The sequence below is a fragment of the Sinocyclocheilus grahami genome, unplaced genomic scaffold (genome assembly GCF_001515645.1).
Source record: "Sinocyclocheilus grahami isolate Dianchi unplaced genomic scaffold, SAMN03320097.WGS_v1.1 scaffold203.1, whole genome shotgun sequence".
NCBI classification, from domain to species: domain Eukaryota; kingdom Metazoa; phylum Chordata; class Actinopteri; order Cypriniformes; family Cyprinidae; genus Sinocyclocheilus; species Sinocyclocheilus grahami.
The window spans coordinates 1,804,131-1,823,479 of record NW_015505382.1 but is presented as its reverse complement, the minus strand read 5'-3'; the positions used below and the strand labels follow the sequence as shown (position 1 = coordinate 1,823,479).

The 19,349-nt window shown below is 39.4% G+C and overlaps 1 protein-coding gene across 1 annotated transcript in view; it reads left to right on the top strand.

The window, feature by feature from the left end:
- LOC107595518 (pappalysin-1-like) overlaps positions 1 to 19,349 on the top strand; it is a 93,705-nt gene that overhangs the window by 71,075 nt on the left and 3,281 nt on the right. Inside the window, exons 20-21 of the mRNA XM_016285941.1 lie at positions 2,434 to 2,505; positions 4,063 to 4,161. Of these exons, the coding sequence (XP_016141427.1) occupies positions 2,434 to 2,505; positions 4,063 to 4,161 (171 nt within the window). The remainder of the gene's footprint in view (positions 1 to 2,433; positions 2,506 to 4,062; positions 4,162 to 19,349) is intronic.

The window sequence follows — 19,349 nt, the reverse complement described above, 5'->3', positions numbered from 1 at the left end:
CACAAAATATGTAGTAGACACAAACAAAAAGCTTGAGACAGTAATAACGCATATTTCCTTTTCATATTTCCTGAGAGAGTCACAGACTAGAACGGGAATACTTCAGAAACAATGTGTATGATGAACAGGCAAACCGAATGTTATTCTCCTCACCTCAAAACTGTGGTCAGGGATGACCAAAGAATGCTAAACCTTTGCCATGACAACATGGTGACTGTTTAAACCATTGTCATATTCCAGATGGGTTGTAGCATTTGAATGTCTTTTCTCTCACCAGCACTTACTTTCACAGTCCTTTGAGTCTGCAAGATGAGAAACAAGTGATTTTATCTCAACAGTAAGGTCTTTGCTTTGTGTCCTGCTGACAGATGCCAACCACAAAACAGCCTGTGACTCTTTAAAACTCATGGAAAGAGTCAAAAGTGTGGCTTATTCTTCTGTATCTTTGTGGAAACTAGTGATTTCATACGACAGTATATCAATAGCTGCGACTAGGGTCACAGAGGCCAGACAGGTCTCAAGGAATATCCATTTCCGCATTCACTGTGTCATTCATTTATATATGGACTACTGAATGACATTTTTGGGTGACGTCATGCCCGCCAGTGGTTATGAGGTTGTCTGGATTATTCATTCCATATTTGCATTTCCTCCTCTGTACTATTGTGGACGTCCTTTGGTGTGGTGGTGCCTTTCATGCTTTTTCGTTTTGGTCTGTGCCATGTGGTTCTTTACTTGATTGTTAAAGCTGCAGTGGAGCTTTAGGAAGCACAAACAAATTTACCGCCCGCATCCGAGAGCGCTGCTATAGTTTCCTCCAGGCCTAATTCTCCATATCATAGGATTTCTCCAGGATAAATCAGCCTTGCAAGGGGATTGACCCAACATGGTCCTTGGAGTTTCTTCATGGAATTTGTTGGAGCGCCGTTTATTTCTGTCAATTTTATTGATAGCATTCAAATGGCGAGACTTGGAAGAAAACATCCTGCTGTCTGTATGCATCTGGTTTTCCATAAATCAGCCGACGTGTGGTGCGTACAAGCCTGGAAGCCAACAGGAAATGTCGTGTCTTGACCGTATAGGACGGAAAATATGAAAGCCTGCCTTGAAACAGTCTCTGATACAGATAGTATAAAAGTCTATTTAATAGAAGGCAGGTAGCACTCGTGCAGCTCAGGCCTGCGGAGAAACTATAAAAACAAGCACAAGTTCAGGAGCACACGGTTTAAATTAGGCCTTGAAGCCGCTTGGGTCCTTGGTGTGACACTGAATACTAAGCGTGTGTGTATGTGTGTGGATGGCCACAGTTGGCCAGCAGGGCAAAGGCCTGCTTTCTTGGAAATGTTCTGTTTATGCTCAGCCTTTCCATTCCTCATTGCATTTGGAGTTCCCCCAGACCGCGTCATTTCACCTCTCCAAACATCCTCTCTACCTGTGCTAACCCAGGAGGCCGAGCCACCGAGGTCCGCCGCCCCCCCTTTTACTCTCCTCAGCAGGGGTGGGAGCTGGGTAGCACTCCTGGAGTTTAATGAGTCCCCTACTTAGCCAAGCTCTTAAGACTGTAATCCTTCAAGCCGAGCTCTTTCATTGATTCCTAGCTGATTTAAGCATCACCACCGGAACACTGGGCTCATAGAGGATTTGATTTGTTTGTGTTCTGTGTGTTAGTCAAAGAAATCTGTCAACAAACAGAGCAAAGGTTCTCCACATTCAAACTGAAATCCCTGCCAGCCTGAAGGCTTATTAGCGATTCTTGCTAAGGATTTGAACAAACCCCTGACCCTGTGTGCTCAGCGTGTAACTCGTCCTGCACCGTGATACCTCAAATCATGAGTCTTTTTGAGGGAGGCTAAGGTTTTGTTTTTTTTTTTTAGGTAAACAAACTCCAAATTTTGGTTTGCTGGATAATAAAAGGGTTCAAATAAATCCCTTAAACTTACTTGTAGAAATCAGAATATTACAGAGACTTTGAGGTCTGACATGTAAGCAACCACACAGAACACCATAGAAACATGCTAAAAATGCTCAGAACACCTCTACAACTGTATAGCAACTAACCATTTATTGAGTTTTGTTTAGACGAGCTTCACATACATTTTCTTGTCAATTTAACTGAATGAAAATGGTGTAGAATCAATTTCCCTCTTAAATAAGTACATTTCACAATTAATTGCAAATCAATGGCAAGCACCACATAGAATTAAACATGAAATTTTGAAGTGGAAAGACTGAAGTAGTATTTTCTTGTAAGACATACTCCAAGAATCTGTTTTATTTTAACTAAAATATTTTTTACAGTGTTGTTGAAAAACCCTTACAGTGGCTGCTATTTGTTTTGTTAATTCACTCTAATGGAACTGTATTGTCTGAAACCATTAAACATTGTTAACTTTGAATTTTAACTTTGTTCATCTGTAATTTTCTCTCACACAGAATATTGTGTGCACCATGGGACTAAAGTGGTATCCTAACCCAGAGGCCCTCCACTGTATTAAGGGATGCGAGGTAAGCCCTACCTCACATATTTTTACTCATTTATATATATATATATATATATATATATGTATGTGTGTGTGTGTGTGTGTGTGTGTGTGTATGTGTATATATACTGTATATATATATATATATATATATATATATATATTCTTTTTTATATATATAATTACATTTTATTGTTCATTTACTTTAAATAAAAACATTTTTATTATAGTAATTTTTATTCATTTATTTTTCTGCTATTTATGTTTTGAAAATCATTTCTTTTATTAATTTTTATTATTTCATTCATATTCATCTATTATTTAACTTCATTTTATTTTTTTTTTGTTTTAAATAATTTGAAATGATTCAGTTAATTTTCTGTTCACCATATCTGAACTCTCACTGTATGTTTGCATGATAACAACATTATTCCGCTGATAGTTGTTTCAAGGTAATCTCCCAGCCATAGCTTTAAGCTCTATGCAGTCATGGAGGTCTGTTCTCTGTAGCCTGACCTTGAACAGTTGTTTCTGCCATCTTCTCACGCTCTTTGAAGTCTAATACATAAATAAACATGCTGTGCTTAGTGTCTTCCTCTCCTTTTGCTCTTCGGGCCAGTCTAGCCTAATCTGAGTCAGGTTTAACAGGGCCAACAACAGCAGACAAGTGGGATTTGTTACCACCTTTGTTTTTAAGGGCGGTTTGTTTTCTTTTTGCGTTATAGACGAACCTGGAAACCTCATTTAGAGGGTATCATGTTCCCAACTTCCTCAAATCACCGAATGAGAATAAAAAAACAGCTACTGTGCCTTCTTGCAGAAAGAGCTGTTGAAAAATCATTTGCCACTGCAAAGACTGAACTGACATTTTGACATGTACTGTATATTGCTCTTTGAAGAAGCATAATTTCTTCAAAGCACATGTGACTCTTCTGCGCTGCTGTTCTGAAAGTGCGATTAATCTGCACCTCTCTCTCATTTATAACAAGTCTTGCTGTGGCAGAAAGATGACCAGTCCATTTTTTATTCGGGCCAGAGCTGCAGACTTTTGAACCCAGCTCATCCTGACCCAGTTTCATTGGGTGGTAATTAGCAGCCCTCTGAAAGCTTTTGGGTCGGGCCAGAGAGATGATTTCAAACTGGAAAAGGTCACAGGTGTGTTGGGCAACCTTTTGTGCCTGTCAAGATGGAAATGTGTTGTAACTCCCAAGGGAGACACATATAAGTTTAATAGGGCTTTGGTTTCCCCATTAAAAGCGGCCTCCACCATCCACAAGCCCGGGAATACTAACTCAATTTTTCCAGGGCAACATAATTGCAACAGACTCAAGCCTGTGTGTCTATTTTTACACAGTTGTGGATGCATGCAAGTGTGAGTGGCTGTCTCTTTATTTCTTGCTTTCTCGTTTTACATGAATGTATTGATGGAGTTTATGGGGGAACTCATTATTATTTGACAATGAACCGCAAGAAGAACCACAAGAAGAGTTCATTTCTATTGCGTTATATTGCTGATGTTGTTTGTGTGTTTATATATTCAGTAATTTCATATTACAGAGCCATTTTATCTGTTTTTCACCAGCCGTTTATGGGTGATAATTACTGTGACGCCATCAACAACCGAGCGTTCTGCAACTACGATGGTGGAGACTGCTGCCATTCTACTGTTAAAACCAAAAAGGTATGTTTTTTATTCTTTAGACGTTTAATTAGTCGATTACGCTTCAATAACTGGTAAATAAGCAGAGTAAAAAGCTGCATAATCTGCATTGTTACTACAGATTCAGACAGGGTAATACGTCTTACATTGTAATAATTATCTCCTTGGAGAGGACACCCACAGAAGTGGGGAAAACTCTCTGAACCCTACCCACAATGCATTGTAGACACTGTAGATGAAGCACGCACATGTATGTTTGGGTGTTTTTCCAAAGCCATGGCAACAAACGGTTGCATATAGCATTTCCATATGGACGTTCACCTCACTTTCCAACAAAGAGAAAGATCCGTGAGTTTAATCCCGAGGGTGGTAAATAGCCCTAGAAAGGCTTTTTCTGCACGCTTGTGTACTGTTCTTTTTCCAGTGGACTTGTCATCCTCTCACTTGATCCTCCCTTGCTTTTTCCTTGAGCAAGTTTTCCTGGCTGCCAGAGAAAGTGAACTTCTCTTTTGACAGACAAAGAATGAAGTAACTTCTCCAAAGTTGCAACAGCGAACTCTGGAAGCACACTGGATCGCTCTACCCACGCGTGGTGCCAAAACAAAAAAAGTTGGCATGTGTGATGACGCATTTCCCGGCAGAGTACACAACTTGTTGTGAAAGGTCTAGAAACGGCAGTTGGAGCTGGACTCTTAACATTTAAATACGGCTGTAAATCATATAGAAACGTGTAAACTCAGGGGGCCGTTTGCTTTGTCACGCCAGAGGATTACCCAAGCAAATAATAAAACTAACTGCACATCCTCCTCCTCTCAGAAGCTGAGCTGCTGACCGATTCATTATCAGGCCTGAATTGTGCTAATAAGTGGCTGTAAACAAGGAGTTTGACTTTCTTTGTAAGTTTAGAACAAAAGAAATTTGACAGTATTCTTGTAGGAATTCTGAAAGGTTGCTGCCAAAAGCAAATAATTGAGTAAATTGCTTCGCCACAGGGTAAGTGCGTCTGCCCAGTGTAATTTTTGTATTTAGAGAAGCCAATAAATGCTTAATTTTCATCTTTGTCATGTCATTTTAAGGAGTTCTAGGGAGTAATAATGTAAATGCTTTCATTATGTAATGGCTATTGCGTCCACAGTTGACCCTGTGCTGAGCTCCACCTCTCTTGGCTGCGTTCTCGACCTCAGACAAGCTTTTTAGATATTTCTGTGAAGAGCGTGATTTTCAGTAATATGTACTATTGAAATGGTACAAATTATTATTTTTTATGTGTACAGGAATGATTTGTGACATTGCAAGCATTTTTATCTGACTTTTTTAAAGAAACCGTATTAAAACTTTTTTTTTTAAGTTTAAACTGTAGCGATTTCAAATCAGAATTGAGGCAAACACATCTCACAGTTAACTGAAAAGAGAAAGGACTCATTTGAAAGTGATTACTCTAAGTAAACAGAACTGTTCCTAACATTTCTACAATACATTCAATACGGCACTGTGAACTAATTACTATCCACACTACAATGATCTTGAGCGTTACATAAATGAAAACATGTTGACGTTTCCCTTGAAAAAACTAATAATAACTAGTAAGTTTGCACTGATATTCTTAATTTGGCAATGAGGGTGACACATAGTTAATTAGCACCAATTTAAGATTTAAAAAGCAAAACAGTAATGGGTATAGTTTCTGTAAAATTGTGCTAAATGATGCTTTCACTTCAAATGAACCAGAAAAGGTACCATCTCATCTGCAAGTGATCCCAATTCTTTAAGTGTTCATAATGTATAGCAAGGGATTAAAAAGGGACATCATAAAAAGTAACTAAACCACAAGCAGGCTTCAGGAGGTGTTTTTTCATTCATTCATTCATTCTTTCAATTTTATTTTATTTTATTTGTTTATTTTATTTATTATGTTTATTTATTATTTGAGCGCTCAAATGAATTTGATTGATTTAGCGGGTAAAACTACCCAAACAACCAGTATGATTTTAATACAGATAAAATTCAGCAACGATGCATTAAGTTGATCAAAAGTGACAGAAAAAATACTTTTATGATATGTTACCCTGGAGCACAAAACCAGTCTTAAGTCGCTGGGGTATATTTGTAGCAATAGCCAAAAATACATTGTATGGGTCAAACTGATTGATTTTTCTTTTATGCCAAAAATCATTAGGATATTAAGTAAAGATCATGTTCCATGAAGATATTTTGTAAATTTCCTGCTTTAAATATATTAAAACTTAATTTATGATAAGTAATATGCATTGCTAAGAACTTCATTTGGACAACTTTAAAGGTGATTTTCTCAATATTTTGATTTTTTTTGCACCCTCAGATTCCAGATTTTCAAATAGTTGTATCTCGGACAAATATTGTCCTATCCAAACAAATATATCAAATATACGAAAGCTTATTTATTCAGCGTTCAGATGATGTATAAATCTCAATTTCGAAAAATTTACCCTTATGACTGCTTTTGTGGTCCAGGGTCACATATTACAAAGGATTTCTATATCAAATAAATGCTGGTTTTTTTACTTTGATTTCTGAAGGATCGTGTGACACTGAAGACTGGAGAATATGGCTGTTGGAAATTCAGCATTTCTATCATAGGAATAAATTATGTTTTCAATTATGTTAAAATGTATTAAATTTCACAATATTACTATTCTTACAGTATTTTTGATCAAATAAATGCAGCCTTGGTGAAGATGAGACTTCTATCAAAAAACATTTTAAAACAATTACAGTTGTGTACGTTAGGAAAGAGCCAAGTTAGGCTTACTAACAAGTTAGTTATAGTTGCCAAGGAATGACTTGTCAGTAGCATTTTTAGAGATAACATCTGAACCTCCCAACAGACATATGCTTGTTTATGGCATGTTTATTGTGTGCTAAAGTTGTCATATTCTTATGACTTGTTTCTTCTTGGGCAGATACCTGTATTTTGATTTTATTATGTGTGGGAGCCGCAAAGATATCATCTTCCACAATGACCTAAAAGAGGACACTTACTGTAGGTCAGGGTCATATCAGGTTATAACAGACAGCACTGAAACGATGTTTCGATTCCTTCCCCATTTGATTTGGTTGGTGTATTGGATTTAGTAAACACAAAATTAGGTGGCTTCCACTGGATCGCTGTGTCGTTTTCAGTGGTCTTTGGGATCTTTGGTGGGCTGTTTTCATTGTTTCTTTAGAAGGACTGTGTGTTCTTCAATTTAGTGTTCCAATAACTCACAGTATACTTTGCTTGTATTTGTCAGAGCACTTGTCAGCCAAGGTCTCTTCCTCCCAAATGCACCATCAATAGCGAATAACTGCCCTCACAAGCCCCACAGAGCAATTAGGAAAAACTAACCGGGGCCTCTGACGTGCTACAAGCAGACAGAAAAGCAACATTGACACAAAGCATCCTATTAGTTTGTTGGACTTGAGGATGACCAGAATTTGAATCCATGCCTTGTAATGATGAGGTCTTCCATTTTAGAGGTGAGGTCATGACGGGAGAACTAAATTTGCTTCCAGTTGATGTTTAGTGGTGCCGCTAAACAATTTTCTACCAAAGGCCTCCAGATTTCTGTTGAACGCAGATCTAAAATGTGCCCCAATATAAATCCTTAGCTTATGAAACGTGGAATTGCACCCTATATATGAAACTACATTACCTTACATTGTGTAAAAAGCACAGAGGAGTTGTATGGAAATGGGATTTTGGGAAAATTGTAGTAGGTCAGTTTTAGGAATGCTAAAATGCTTTGTTTGTGCATTGAATTATAGGCTATAGTCAAATTTCAAGAGACATTTACAAACCAAGCAGTCAAACTACAGTATAAAGACAATGTGCAGCTGTATATGAGTATATTTTAGAGGACATTTTCTGTTTCCTTTTGTGTCTCAAACTGTGTTGGGCTGGCACTTGATGTTCCTTGTAAAATTTGAGTTTTGAAGCAAAACCAGTCGAAAACCACTAAACTTCTTTTTACGTGACAAAAACAAACAATATCAAGTTATTTTTGAAAGAGCTTCATTACATTGTTGTAGGCAATTGTTCAAATCTTCTTTTATTTAATACGGAGGCTACTGGAGGAATCTCAGTTCCTCTACCACTGTCCCAATGACATCAACACAGAAAAGGTCAGATGTTGTGAGAACATTCAGCGGTTGCAAGGTTTGCTGAAGGAAAAGAGCACTGACAGCTCAGCTTACTGTCAAAAGCTTCCTGCAGACTTCTCAACTTCACTTCTTTCAAGCTTATGTCACAGTTTGTCTGACTCTCGTGAAATGCTGATATTTATACTATCCAGATGTCATGGTCTCAGGGGCATGAACTGAACATTAAAAGTAAGTTTGCTTGCATTGGCGTCACCTAACGTCAGTTTAGAAGTCGTTTATTTGGAAGCAAACAGCGTATTAATGATAGCTGGTCAAATTCATACTCTTAATACCTTGAGTGGATAACTCATCCTGCACTGTTTGCTACAGATAGTTGGACTTAATATAATTCTAGCTTAATATTTCCATTTTGGAAGTAACAAATAGTGTAAAATCTATAATTTCATAAAATAATAATGAATGTTATTATTTTAATCACTCATTTTGGCTTTGGTACAATAACAATATGTAAGTTTTTGCAAAAAAAATAAAAAAATTCTCTAATATTGTGCTGAATATTCATCACTCATAGTGATGAATAATTATAATGTCTTTTAAATGAGCTCCTTTTTTCTTTGCAGCGTTTTTATTATCATTGATGTACTATAATAGTTTTTAGTTTTTAGTTATTAGTTTTAATTTGTATATTTTTATTTTCATATCATTTTCTGTATAGTTTGTATAGTTTTTATTCATTTGTTTCAGTTTTATTTCAGTTAAACTTGATGAAAATGAGAATTGTTGCTTTGGCAATTAGATTTTTAAAGATGTGGGTACTTGCACGAGGGTGTGTGCCGTGGAGCCGGTCGCAGGGCAGCCGCCCCTCCTGTCCAGGCTCCCGCCAAACCTAGTGGCAAGCGAGAGAGCAAGAGGCCCGGAGACGGGTGACCCAGAGGTGGAGGGACGTGCTCTTCAGGAGATGGTAAGCACACCACTCCCTCCCCCGGAGGAGGGCCGGGCGGAGAATCTTTTCCAGGATATCCCAACAGGTTGTGTCAGCCCAGCCAATGATAAGAGGTTATTTCTATGGCATTAATGTCTAACGTTTTTCAGAAGTGAAGAGTTTAAGGTAGGGAAGAGCCTTGTGTGTATATTTATATCTGGTGGTTTTGTTCAACTGTATCTCTGTCAATCAATATTTTTATCTTTGACCACAGTTGCTGCACTTGTCTTTGTACAGTTGTTTTGTCGATGAAATAGAAAAAAAAACAAAAAAGAAAGAAAAGAAAAAAGTTTACCATAAAAAAGCTGCTATGGTCAAACAGGTTATCACAATTGTTAAATTAAATAGTCGTTTAGTGTATGAAATCACTGAATAGTACTTTATACTGTGTGTTGTTGTTTTCTTCTCTTTTCACTACCTTTGGTTAAAACGGCGAGATGTGTGTAGTACGATTACAAATACAGATGTTAAAAACACAGCTACCATCAAAGGATATCCAAAGGAAAAAAATCTGACCTGCGAGAGACATGGCAACAGTGAGATGACAGAGTAGACTTATTTATTCAAGTACACAAGCAGCTCTGTTGTAATTTCTTTCTATGTAATGATCATGTCATATTTAGTCTCTATAGACGTCTTTGTTCCTAGTATTAAACTGTATGCTATTATTGCATAGTAAAATGCTAAAATACTGCTGCTTTTATTCAATTATCACTTGGAAAGAGTGCCTAGAACAAATATCAATATATGTGCAATCTTATGAACCAGTATCACGACCGGTTTCAGCCATCACTGAAAATGGACCTTTACTGAGCATTGCAGTACATACAGTTCTTTACTGGGGTGTTGTACACAAACAGTGATCAACCTTTTCTGTCCTTTTTTGTTCCTGGAAATGTTAAGAAAAGCTGAATGCATTCTAACGCAATGTTACTTTTTTCTTCTGAAGCCATGAAAAACAAGATCAAATCAAATGGAGTTTGGTGAAACAGTCTACTGTAAACTTAACAGGATCTTTTTTTTGCTGTACCTCATGCCTGTAATGTTTGCTGCTTACTTGTTCAGTATTTTAGTAATTTAAATCTCTTAGCAATATACAATGTTGTAAATAATATAATTATTTATTAAGAATGTTGTCTTTTTTATTTATATTTACACAGTTCATCTAAGTTATTTTTATATGTCTCCAGTGCCCCTTACTGTTTATTTCTCTGTCGGTTCCTCTGTTCCGGTTAGAAAGCAAAGGTCTTGCGTAAGAAATGACTTGTTTTCCCAGCCACTCAATTTGTATGAGTAATAAATAAAAGGAAAATGTTATAGAAATGTCACCCTTGGAAAATCGTACAAAGCGTTCCTTTGCCATATTGACTTCCACCCGTGTTTTAGATTCCATATGTTTGTATATTCTGGAGAAATTGGTCAGAAAGGTTCCGTTTCCAATTGCTGAGTAGATACATTGAACCGGTCTGGAGCCGTGGGGCTTGTGTGGTTTTGTGTAAATAGTAGAATAGGTGAGAGAAACTGAAAGACTGCTTGTGGTGGCTCAGCTGCTGATGTTTGGCCACGTATAGAAAGCTTCATGTATAGATTCCTTCTATAATCCAACGCGTGTCCCTACATTTTCATCCTCACCGCAGAAAGAGGCACGTCCTCATTACCGTACATGCAGACGAAGTTGTACCCCAGCAAATTAGTGTCCTATTTTGTAAATCCAGTTTTGTGATTTAAAGGTTTCAACCTTTTTCAGATTTCCCTAGTGCTGTGTTTGCTTGAAGAATAGCCTAAAGGTCACTTTACATCATGGGATTTTTTCAGTATTTTCATTTTATACAGCTTCTGTATTTCCACACAGCTGTGTAGGTTTTGTACAGTGCTACCAGTAACATGACTGCACATCAATATTATGCCAGTTCAGCATGCTTTTCTCAAATCCCATAACCTGAAGATTACAGTTGCATGATCAAAACCATATTCCCAAAGTCTGAGATGTAAAAATTTGGTGGTGTGCTACTTTCATCCGAGTAGTATAGCAAATTTAGATGTATTTATCATACGTTTTTTTGCAAAGAGAGATAATCTACCCCATTATGTGTCTTTTGAGTATTCATCTTATGTGCTGTTTTATTGTTCTTTTCAAAACCTTTATATCTAAATCAAATATGTTACATGTTATTTGATATATATTTTTCCTGAGTGTTTCTTTTCGATGCCCTGCTCCATTTTGTGTCATTGTTTGGTCTCCAAATTTGCTAATTCTTCTGCGACTGCACTGACATAAAATCAAGACCAGACATGATGACAAACCTGTTGTTCCTTCCTGGTGTATCTCCAAATACAACCCTAAAAGGCTTGACCTCTTACACTGACGGTCTCCGTAAGCACTGGTTAGTCTCAATAAACCCACTTTGCTCAGTATACATACTAAATGCACTGTTTTGGGCACTTACCACAATATGATTTTAATAACCAATTGATTTGTACCATTTTTCATGATTATCTCTGATATCTCTGAGCAGTTTGCCACTGTTGTTTGTTCATTTGTTTGTTTTCATATATAATATTGTGATATTATTTGTCACAGGGCAGACTAGTGTACTGTATATTTTCATGAACTCCTCAAGCATTATTAACAGTAAGTACATCAATGTTATTTTTCCTGATATGTATTATTTAGAAAATAAACACTGGTTAATGAAATGTAATTGTACCATTTGTGTTGAATTGCTTTGTGAAACCTGATGCAGACACTTATCCATAAAAGTGCTCCTCCTGTAAGTATCTTTCTGAAATTATCTCTAAATATTGTAATGGGAAATATTAAAAGAGCAGGGTTACTGTAACTCTAACATCTTTTGCGATTACCTCAAACATCTTTAGTCATTACAGTTTCAATTCAGTTTACAGTGTCATACATTTGGATATACTACATGAAAGCCAATGTTACAGTTGTAGCGAATCAGCTCATGGGGAAATATGAATAATTAACCATAACTAGTTATAATTAATTCATAGCACTGCTGCATAATTGTATGGTATGTGATAAATGTAACAGTAAATGAAATATATGTACAGTATATTGCATAATGGGCGTAGTGCATTTTAACCTCAGTTTATTCCACTGCATGCAGTGAAAGTTATCTTGGCACTGGAATATAATACAGGACTTGATTGGTCAATTTAGGTGATGTCAAGAGTGAATTTCAGGCCAATCATGTTGTGGAATGCCAGTGTGTAATCCTGATTGAGAGGAAAAGTCTGATACAAGCAGCAGCTGTTTCTCTGTGCGAAAGGAAGATTTGAGCCTAGATTGACACAAAGGTTGTGTGTTATGCTCTCTTTACTCTGTCCAGTTTTTTCTAAACACAGGGAAAATGTGTTGAAGTGGTGAGACTGAGATTGAGGTAACTGAAAAATGTGACACTCCTCTTTCATAAGCTGAAATGGTCACACTTTATTTTAAGGTTCAATTCTCGTTATTAACAAACCATTAACTACAACTTTTGCCTCAATACAGTACTAATTTGCTGCATATTAATCGTAAGGTAGTTGTTAAGTTTAGGTATTGGGTAGGATTAGGGATGTAGAATATGGTCGTGCAGAATATGTGCTTTATAAGTAGGTACTAATAAACAGCCAATATGTTGTTAATAATAGGCATGCTAATAAGCAATTAATAGTGTGACTTTGTCCGTGTACTAAAGTGTTAAGGTCTTTGCACACTAAGGTCATTGCACACTGATTTTGCACGTTCAAAAATAAATACGACCTCACGTTGTGTCAATCACATCAATCATAAAAAATTTGGATCAGGTTCGATTTTCTGCGTTTTCGCATCTGTAGCAAGCATTTTGATAGGAAAGTGTGCAAGGATCTTTCCCGCTGAAATTTATGGAGTCATAAAATATTCTGGCCTGTTTGTCTCAGGGACTTTTATTTCCATTTATATATGGACATATAATGAAACCTCACTAAAACGTGATTAACCCCTTTGTTACCTGGTTCTTGTGCTTACATGTTAACTGTAGTTTTTAGATAAATTAATGAGCAGTAGCTTATTCTTGCTGCTTTTAGGTTCTTTAAGGTGAAAACTAATGTGGCAACTTCAGCTTTACTTGTATGTTTTTTTTCTACATCTTTACAAATTTAAAAAAGCATCATTACAAACTATTCATTGCACATAGGTTTGTGGGTAATATCAACTGAAACCTTGCACACACACTACCGTTCAAAAGTTTGGGGTCAGTCATTTTTATAATTAAAACTTTTATTCAGCAAGAACACATGAAATTGTTCTAAAGTGGCAGTAAAGACTTTTACATTGTAATAAACAAATAAATAGGTTGTTTTGAATTTTGTATTCATCACAGTATCCTGAAAAAAATTTATCACAAATATCCCCCCAATATTTATTGATCAAATAAATGCAGGTGAACACAAGAAACTTCTTTCACAAACATAAAAAAAAAATCTTACTAAGCCGAAACATTAACATCAGTGTATATACTTCCAAAATCTATCAAGCATATTGTTTCCACCCACATACACTGTAAAATATATATACAGGTGTTTTACCTGTGTTTTGAATTTTGCACTTCATTGCGTTGTGTTTTAGGGTTAATTTTAATTAATGGATAATGTCCGGGCAGAAAATTACCAGTCCATTTTCCGTTTTTTTTTTAACAGTACTCTGATTTGGGTCTTGCATGCTATTTACAATGGAACGTGTGAATTGGGATGTAGCAACAGGTGATTTGGCCAGAAACATTGGCTATTCCAAGGGTTACAGGCTCAGGAGAACATCTTGCTTAATATATCGACATGAGGATATTTCAGCATGGATGTGCTTGTACCCTGACATCCAATCTTGTTCTGTTTTTAGAGTGTCGTGTTGTGCCGTAATGTTCCCATTTATCAGTCAAGCTACTGAGATCCAAACAGAACTGATGGCAGAGTTTATTTGTGAGATCAGCTAATGCTTTAGATAGAGAGAGAGAGAGACCTTTTACATTGTGCTGGAGTCAGCAGTCAAACTGCAACACATCCTTTTTCCATTGGCCGTTTTAAGTCGGTTAAACACATTTGCCCCGGCCACATCAGCCAACCGTGTTTGTGTTTTCCTGCGATCGGAGGCCACTCTGAGAAGGCAGTAACATTGGCTTGAGCGAGACAACTGTGGCTTTGTGGTTTTAAGAGCAGCCAGTTTAGTCCCAGCCTCACGAGGTCACCCAGAGGCCCAACTGCAGCTGAAATCAGAGCGGGTGTCCCTCTTTCACTGAGGGATTTTCCCCCGGCTTCCACAAGAGAGGAAAAACTGAAAAGCAAATCAGTTTTGGAAATGCACTTGACCTCAGGCAATGGCGGTGAACAATTATACCGAGCAGTGGAGCTTGTTATTTTTCAGCTCTATTCTGGGATCAATTGGGGAAACTGGTGAAAGAAAAAGCAATTGCTAAAGACTGGTGGTTAGTGTGAAAATACAAGTGCTGTAAACAAGCCTACAGGAAATGAGAATAAATAGCTGTTTCTTTATTTGTATCAGGTTGTTTATTTACTTGGAAACTTATGAGGATCATATGCATGTAGTCAACATTATGACTGCTGGCTAGGGTCGCATTATTTCATTTTACACTACCCAGAAATGCTTTTGATGTTTGTATTAAAGGGGTCATATGATGCGATTTAAATTTTTCAAAATTCTTTGGAGTGTTACAAGCTCTTGGTGCATAAAGAAGATCTGTAAAGTTGCAAAGACTAAAGTCTCAAATAATCCGAAGAGATATTCTTTATAAAAGTTAAGAGTCAGCCACGCCTACCTAAAACAGCTCGTTCTAACACCCCCCCTAACACACCCCCACATGTCTACGTCACTATCTGGGAAGATGGCCGCCGTGTCCTCTGCTCACTCTGCTCCTCCGGCCATTCCTCACGCTAGCCCCCGGCCTCTGCTCACTCTAGGCCGCCGTGTGTGATGCTGTGTTTTGTTGTGAAAAAGAAACTACTTTGATTGGTTTTCCAAAAATGGACACGACTAGAAATCAGTGGTTAAGTTGTATTTACAACACTGTTCCAGAACACGTCAACCCAACTATTCAGATGTGTGCAGCACATTTTATGGAGGACTGTTTCCTGCTCCTGGTAGAGTAGACTACAATGCCGGCTGTTCTGACTCAAAGACTGTAAGTAAGTTTTTTATATTTAAAGCGAGTTTTTTGGGCAGTGTAGAGTAGGGCTTGTTGTTTGTCATTTCTCCGATCACAAATGCAGACATGCTTTTATGTTTACGCGGCGCGATGCAACACAACACGTAAAAAGACAGTATAAGTCATTATAATCCATAATTATGTCCCCACTGCATGCAATGAATGCCTCGTTTATAATGGGTTTTCGTGTTTTTGAATCATCACTCCGGCCTGACAGGGCGTCATAACAGTATGGTAGGGTGTAACATTTCCGTCACACGCTTGAGGTATTCGGCCAATCATAATGCACTGGATTGCTGGCCAATCAGAGCACACCTCGCTTTTCAGACCGATGAGCTTCGTAAAAATCGACGCGTTTCAGAAAGGCGGGGCATAGAGGAGAAACAATAATGTACAGTATGTGGAAAATAATGTTTTTTTAACCTTAAACCACATAAACACATTTCATTACACCAAATAATGTTCTTTTTAGCAACATCATATGACCCCTTTAAAGTAAATAATGAAAATTGTTTCTACACCAATTATTTGTCAGTATAGTTGAGAGATGAATTAAATATCCAACTAATCCATAATCAGATATGTCCAATAATTCCAAAGAATATTTTAAACACATTATTTCCACGGGATTGATATTTATTAAATATTTTTTTCATTTTGTTGTTGTTGTTATATGAAGGTCTTTTTTAACTAGTGGTTTCATCATAATTTTTGCTACTTTTGAAATGCCTTTGAATGTATATTGTTTCACCCATGCCCCAGGCCTAATATTAAAATATGACAATTTCTTGATATAAATAAAAATGAAACATACATTATTATATTTTTAAAGTAATTGACTAATAATAATTTCACCAGAGTGGAATTACTTAAATATTAATTGTGTAATTTCCATTTTTTCATTTCCACCATATAGACGTGTAAGATGCTGAGAGAAAGCAAGCTTTATGAACAGCATATTAGATGATTCTGAAACTTATACTACATGTAAACAGTAATGATTTGAGACTGCCTCTTAAATTAATGCACATTCCCTGATACAAATATAAACTCTAAATGTGTAATGGTTACAGGTAATAAAGGCTTTAAAAATGTAAAGCACGAAAAAAAACTAAACCTATAGCACCAGTTCTGCCCCATTTTGTGTATGAGTGAAATGTGATGTTTGTGGTACAAAATGTACCCATGGCCTATATGTGATATTTTTATGAGCCTATGTTTACACCCGCAGAATTCACTGCTGCTGAAAAACAGCCCAAATACAATGCAGGTCTGCTGCTGGGATTCCAGCGGATTGTGTTCCTTTCCAGAATTCTCCTGGCACTAGATGAAGACACAGGGCCATTATCCTCACATAGTTGCTTAAATAGTTCCCTTTCAGTTGGTCACTCTCGACGTCACGTCGGATGACAGACGAAATTGGGATCTCGCTTAGAGAGACCAATCTACTTCAAGTGTAAACTAAACGAGCCAATGCACATTGGCATGCGATTATTGCATCCAGCTGCCGCTGATCACAGCGTGAGTATAAGTAGGCAGCAGATGCAGCGCATATTCAGCTTTTTGCTTCAGAGCCGAGCGATCACATCGTTCTGCTCCTGACTACTCTACTGAGAGAAGAAGACTGAACGAGTTCAGTGCGCTCTTGGAGAGCTCTTTGTGTTGGCGGTACAGCGCTTCAGCAGTGGTGGTTTCCCGTGTCGAGTGGGTTGCACACATCAGGCTGCACTACCCCCTGTTTGTGTTGCAGATGATCATCTCCCCTGTGCGCCTCAGCACGCTAAAAGAGCTTTTCCCCCTAAAAGAGCAATTTCGGGTGCGTCTTTTTAAAGACGACGTTGCGTAGCAAACTTGACGTTACATCTTTGTAAAGACGATGTGGGTCTTGCTATAGACAACGTATCACCCAAGTGTTTCTGGATGCGGTCATTACCTGGCGCTGGGTGATGGTCACGATCGCTGCCTCACGTGCCTGGGCATGTAGCACGCTGAGGTGGTGTTTGTGGATGAGTCATCTTCTCATTGCGGGAAGATGATCATCTCGGAGTCGAGGGCCAAGCTCCGTTTCCTCAAGGAGCGGAGTTCTGTTGCCTTTGCCTTGATCTAGTTCTCCTCTTGGCAGCAGCGAGGGGGGCCTACTTCAGGCAGTAGCGCGGGCGGTCTTTGGCACTCCGCAGCCAGTTGAGCTGCCAATGGAACGTGCTGGGCCCTCTACAAGGAGCGTACCAGCCATATCCTTTGGTGCTCCTCCCAGCAACCAGATGTCGATTGCTGCATCGGAGGGTGAGCCAGAGCTTTCTGGAGAGGAAGATTCGGCTGCACTGTTCTCCTCCGGGACTGTAGCAATGCCTGAATTGGATCCAGAAATAATGGCTATGCTTTCCCGGGCCGCCGTAGGGGTAGGGCTCGAGTGAAGACTTTCACCGTGTCCCGAGCCCTCAAGGTTGCACGATTGGTTCTCGGGGCCCCGCCTCGGCGCCATTCTTCCCGGAGGTGCATGAGGAGCTCAACAGGTCGTGGACGGCACCTTTTTTACTGCCGGAAACCGATCTGCTGGTTCCTCCCTCACCACCCTCGATGGTGGGGCAGCTAGGGGGTTACAAGGGTCCCCCCGGTGTGCCAAGGGCGGCCCCTCCAGAGGGGACGGGGGGTTGTGGGCAATCCAGTGCGTATCACACTCACCCTCCTCTCTCACCAGTGAGCAGCAGTGGGACCAACGAACTACCCACGCACCCTCTGCTCGAACGCAGGTCAGTGTTACACACACCCAGACCCCGCCTCACGTGAAGGCGACCGATGGTCCTGTTTTGCGGGCGGAGGTTGCAGTCCTACTGGCGAAAGGATGCGATAGAGCCGGTCCCTCCAGCCGATATGAAGACGGGGTTTTACAGCTCCTACTTCATTGTAGCCAAGAAAGGCGGTGGGTTACGACCAATCTTGGACCTGCATGTCTTGAACCGGGCCCTTCACCGGTTACCGTTCAAGATGTTGACGCAGTAATGCATCTTCGGGTGCATCCGTCCCCGAGATTGGTTTGCAGCGGTCGACCTGAAGGACGTGTACTTTATGTGTCGACCCTTCCGCATCACAGACCATTGCTGTGGTTCGCGTCCGAAGGACGAGCATATCAGTACGAGGTCCTGCCCTCCCGGCTGTCCCTGCTGTCCCATGTCTTCACCTAAGTTGAGGAGGTACCCCTTGTTCCCCTGACAGAACAGAGCATTCGCATTCTCAACTACCTCGACGAAGCAGTCTCAGGATCAGTTGTGCGAACAAAGGGATTTGGTGCTCTCCCACCTCAGCCTGTTGGGTCTTCGGGTCAACTGGGAAAAGAGCAAACTCTCCCCGACGCAGAAGATCTCTTTTCTCGGTATGGAGTTGGATTCAGTCAAACAGACAGCACGCCTCACAGAGGAACGTGCGCGGTCGGTGCTTAACTGCTTGAATTCATTCAAGAGCAGGACAGCGGTCCCACTGAAACAATTTCAGAGGCTCCTGGGGCATATGGCAGCTGCAGCGGCAGTTATGTGGCGTACCTCAAGAGTCGCTCAGGTAGACCTGTTTGCCTCTCCAGAAACCTCTCACTGCCAGTTGTTCTTCTCCCTGCCGAGGGAACACTCAGCGCGGACGCACTGGCACACAGCTGGCCGCGGGGCCTTCGCAAGTATGCGTTTCCCCCAGTGAGCCTTCATGCACAGTTGCTGTGCAAGGTCAGGGAGGACAAGGAGTTAGTTTAGTTCCCGGAACTAATGCTCCTCGCGACAGCCCCTCCTTGGCCGATTCCTCTGAGGAAGGATCTACTGACTCAGAGACAGGGCACCCTTTGGCACCCACGTCCAGACCTCTGGAAACTTCATGTCTGGTCCCTGGACGGGACGCAGAGGTTCTAAGTGACCTACCTCAAGAGG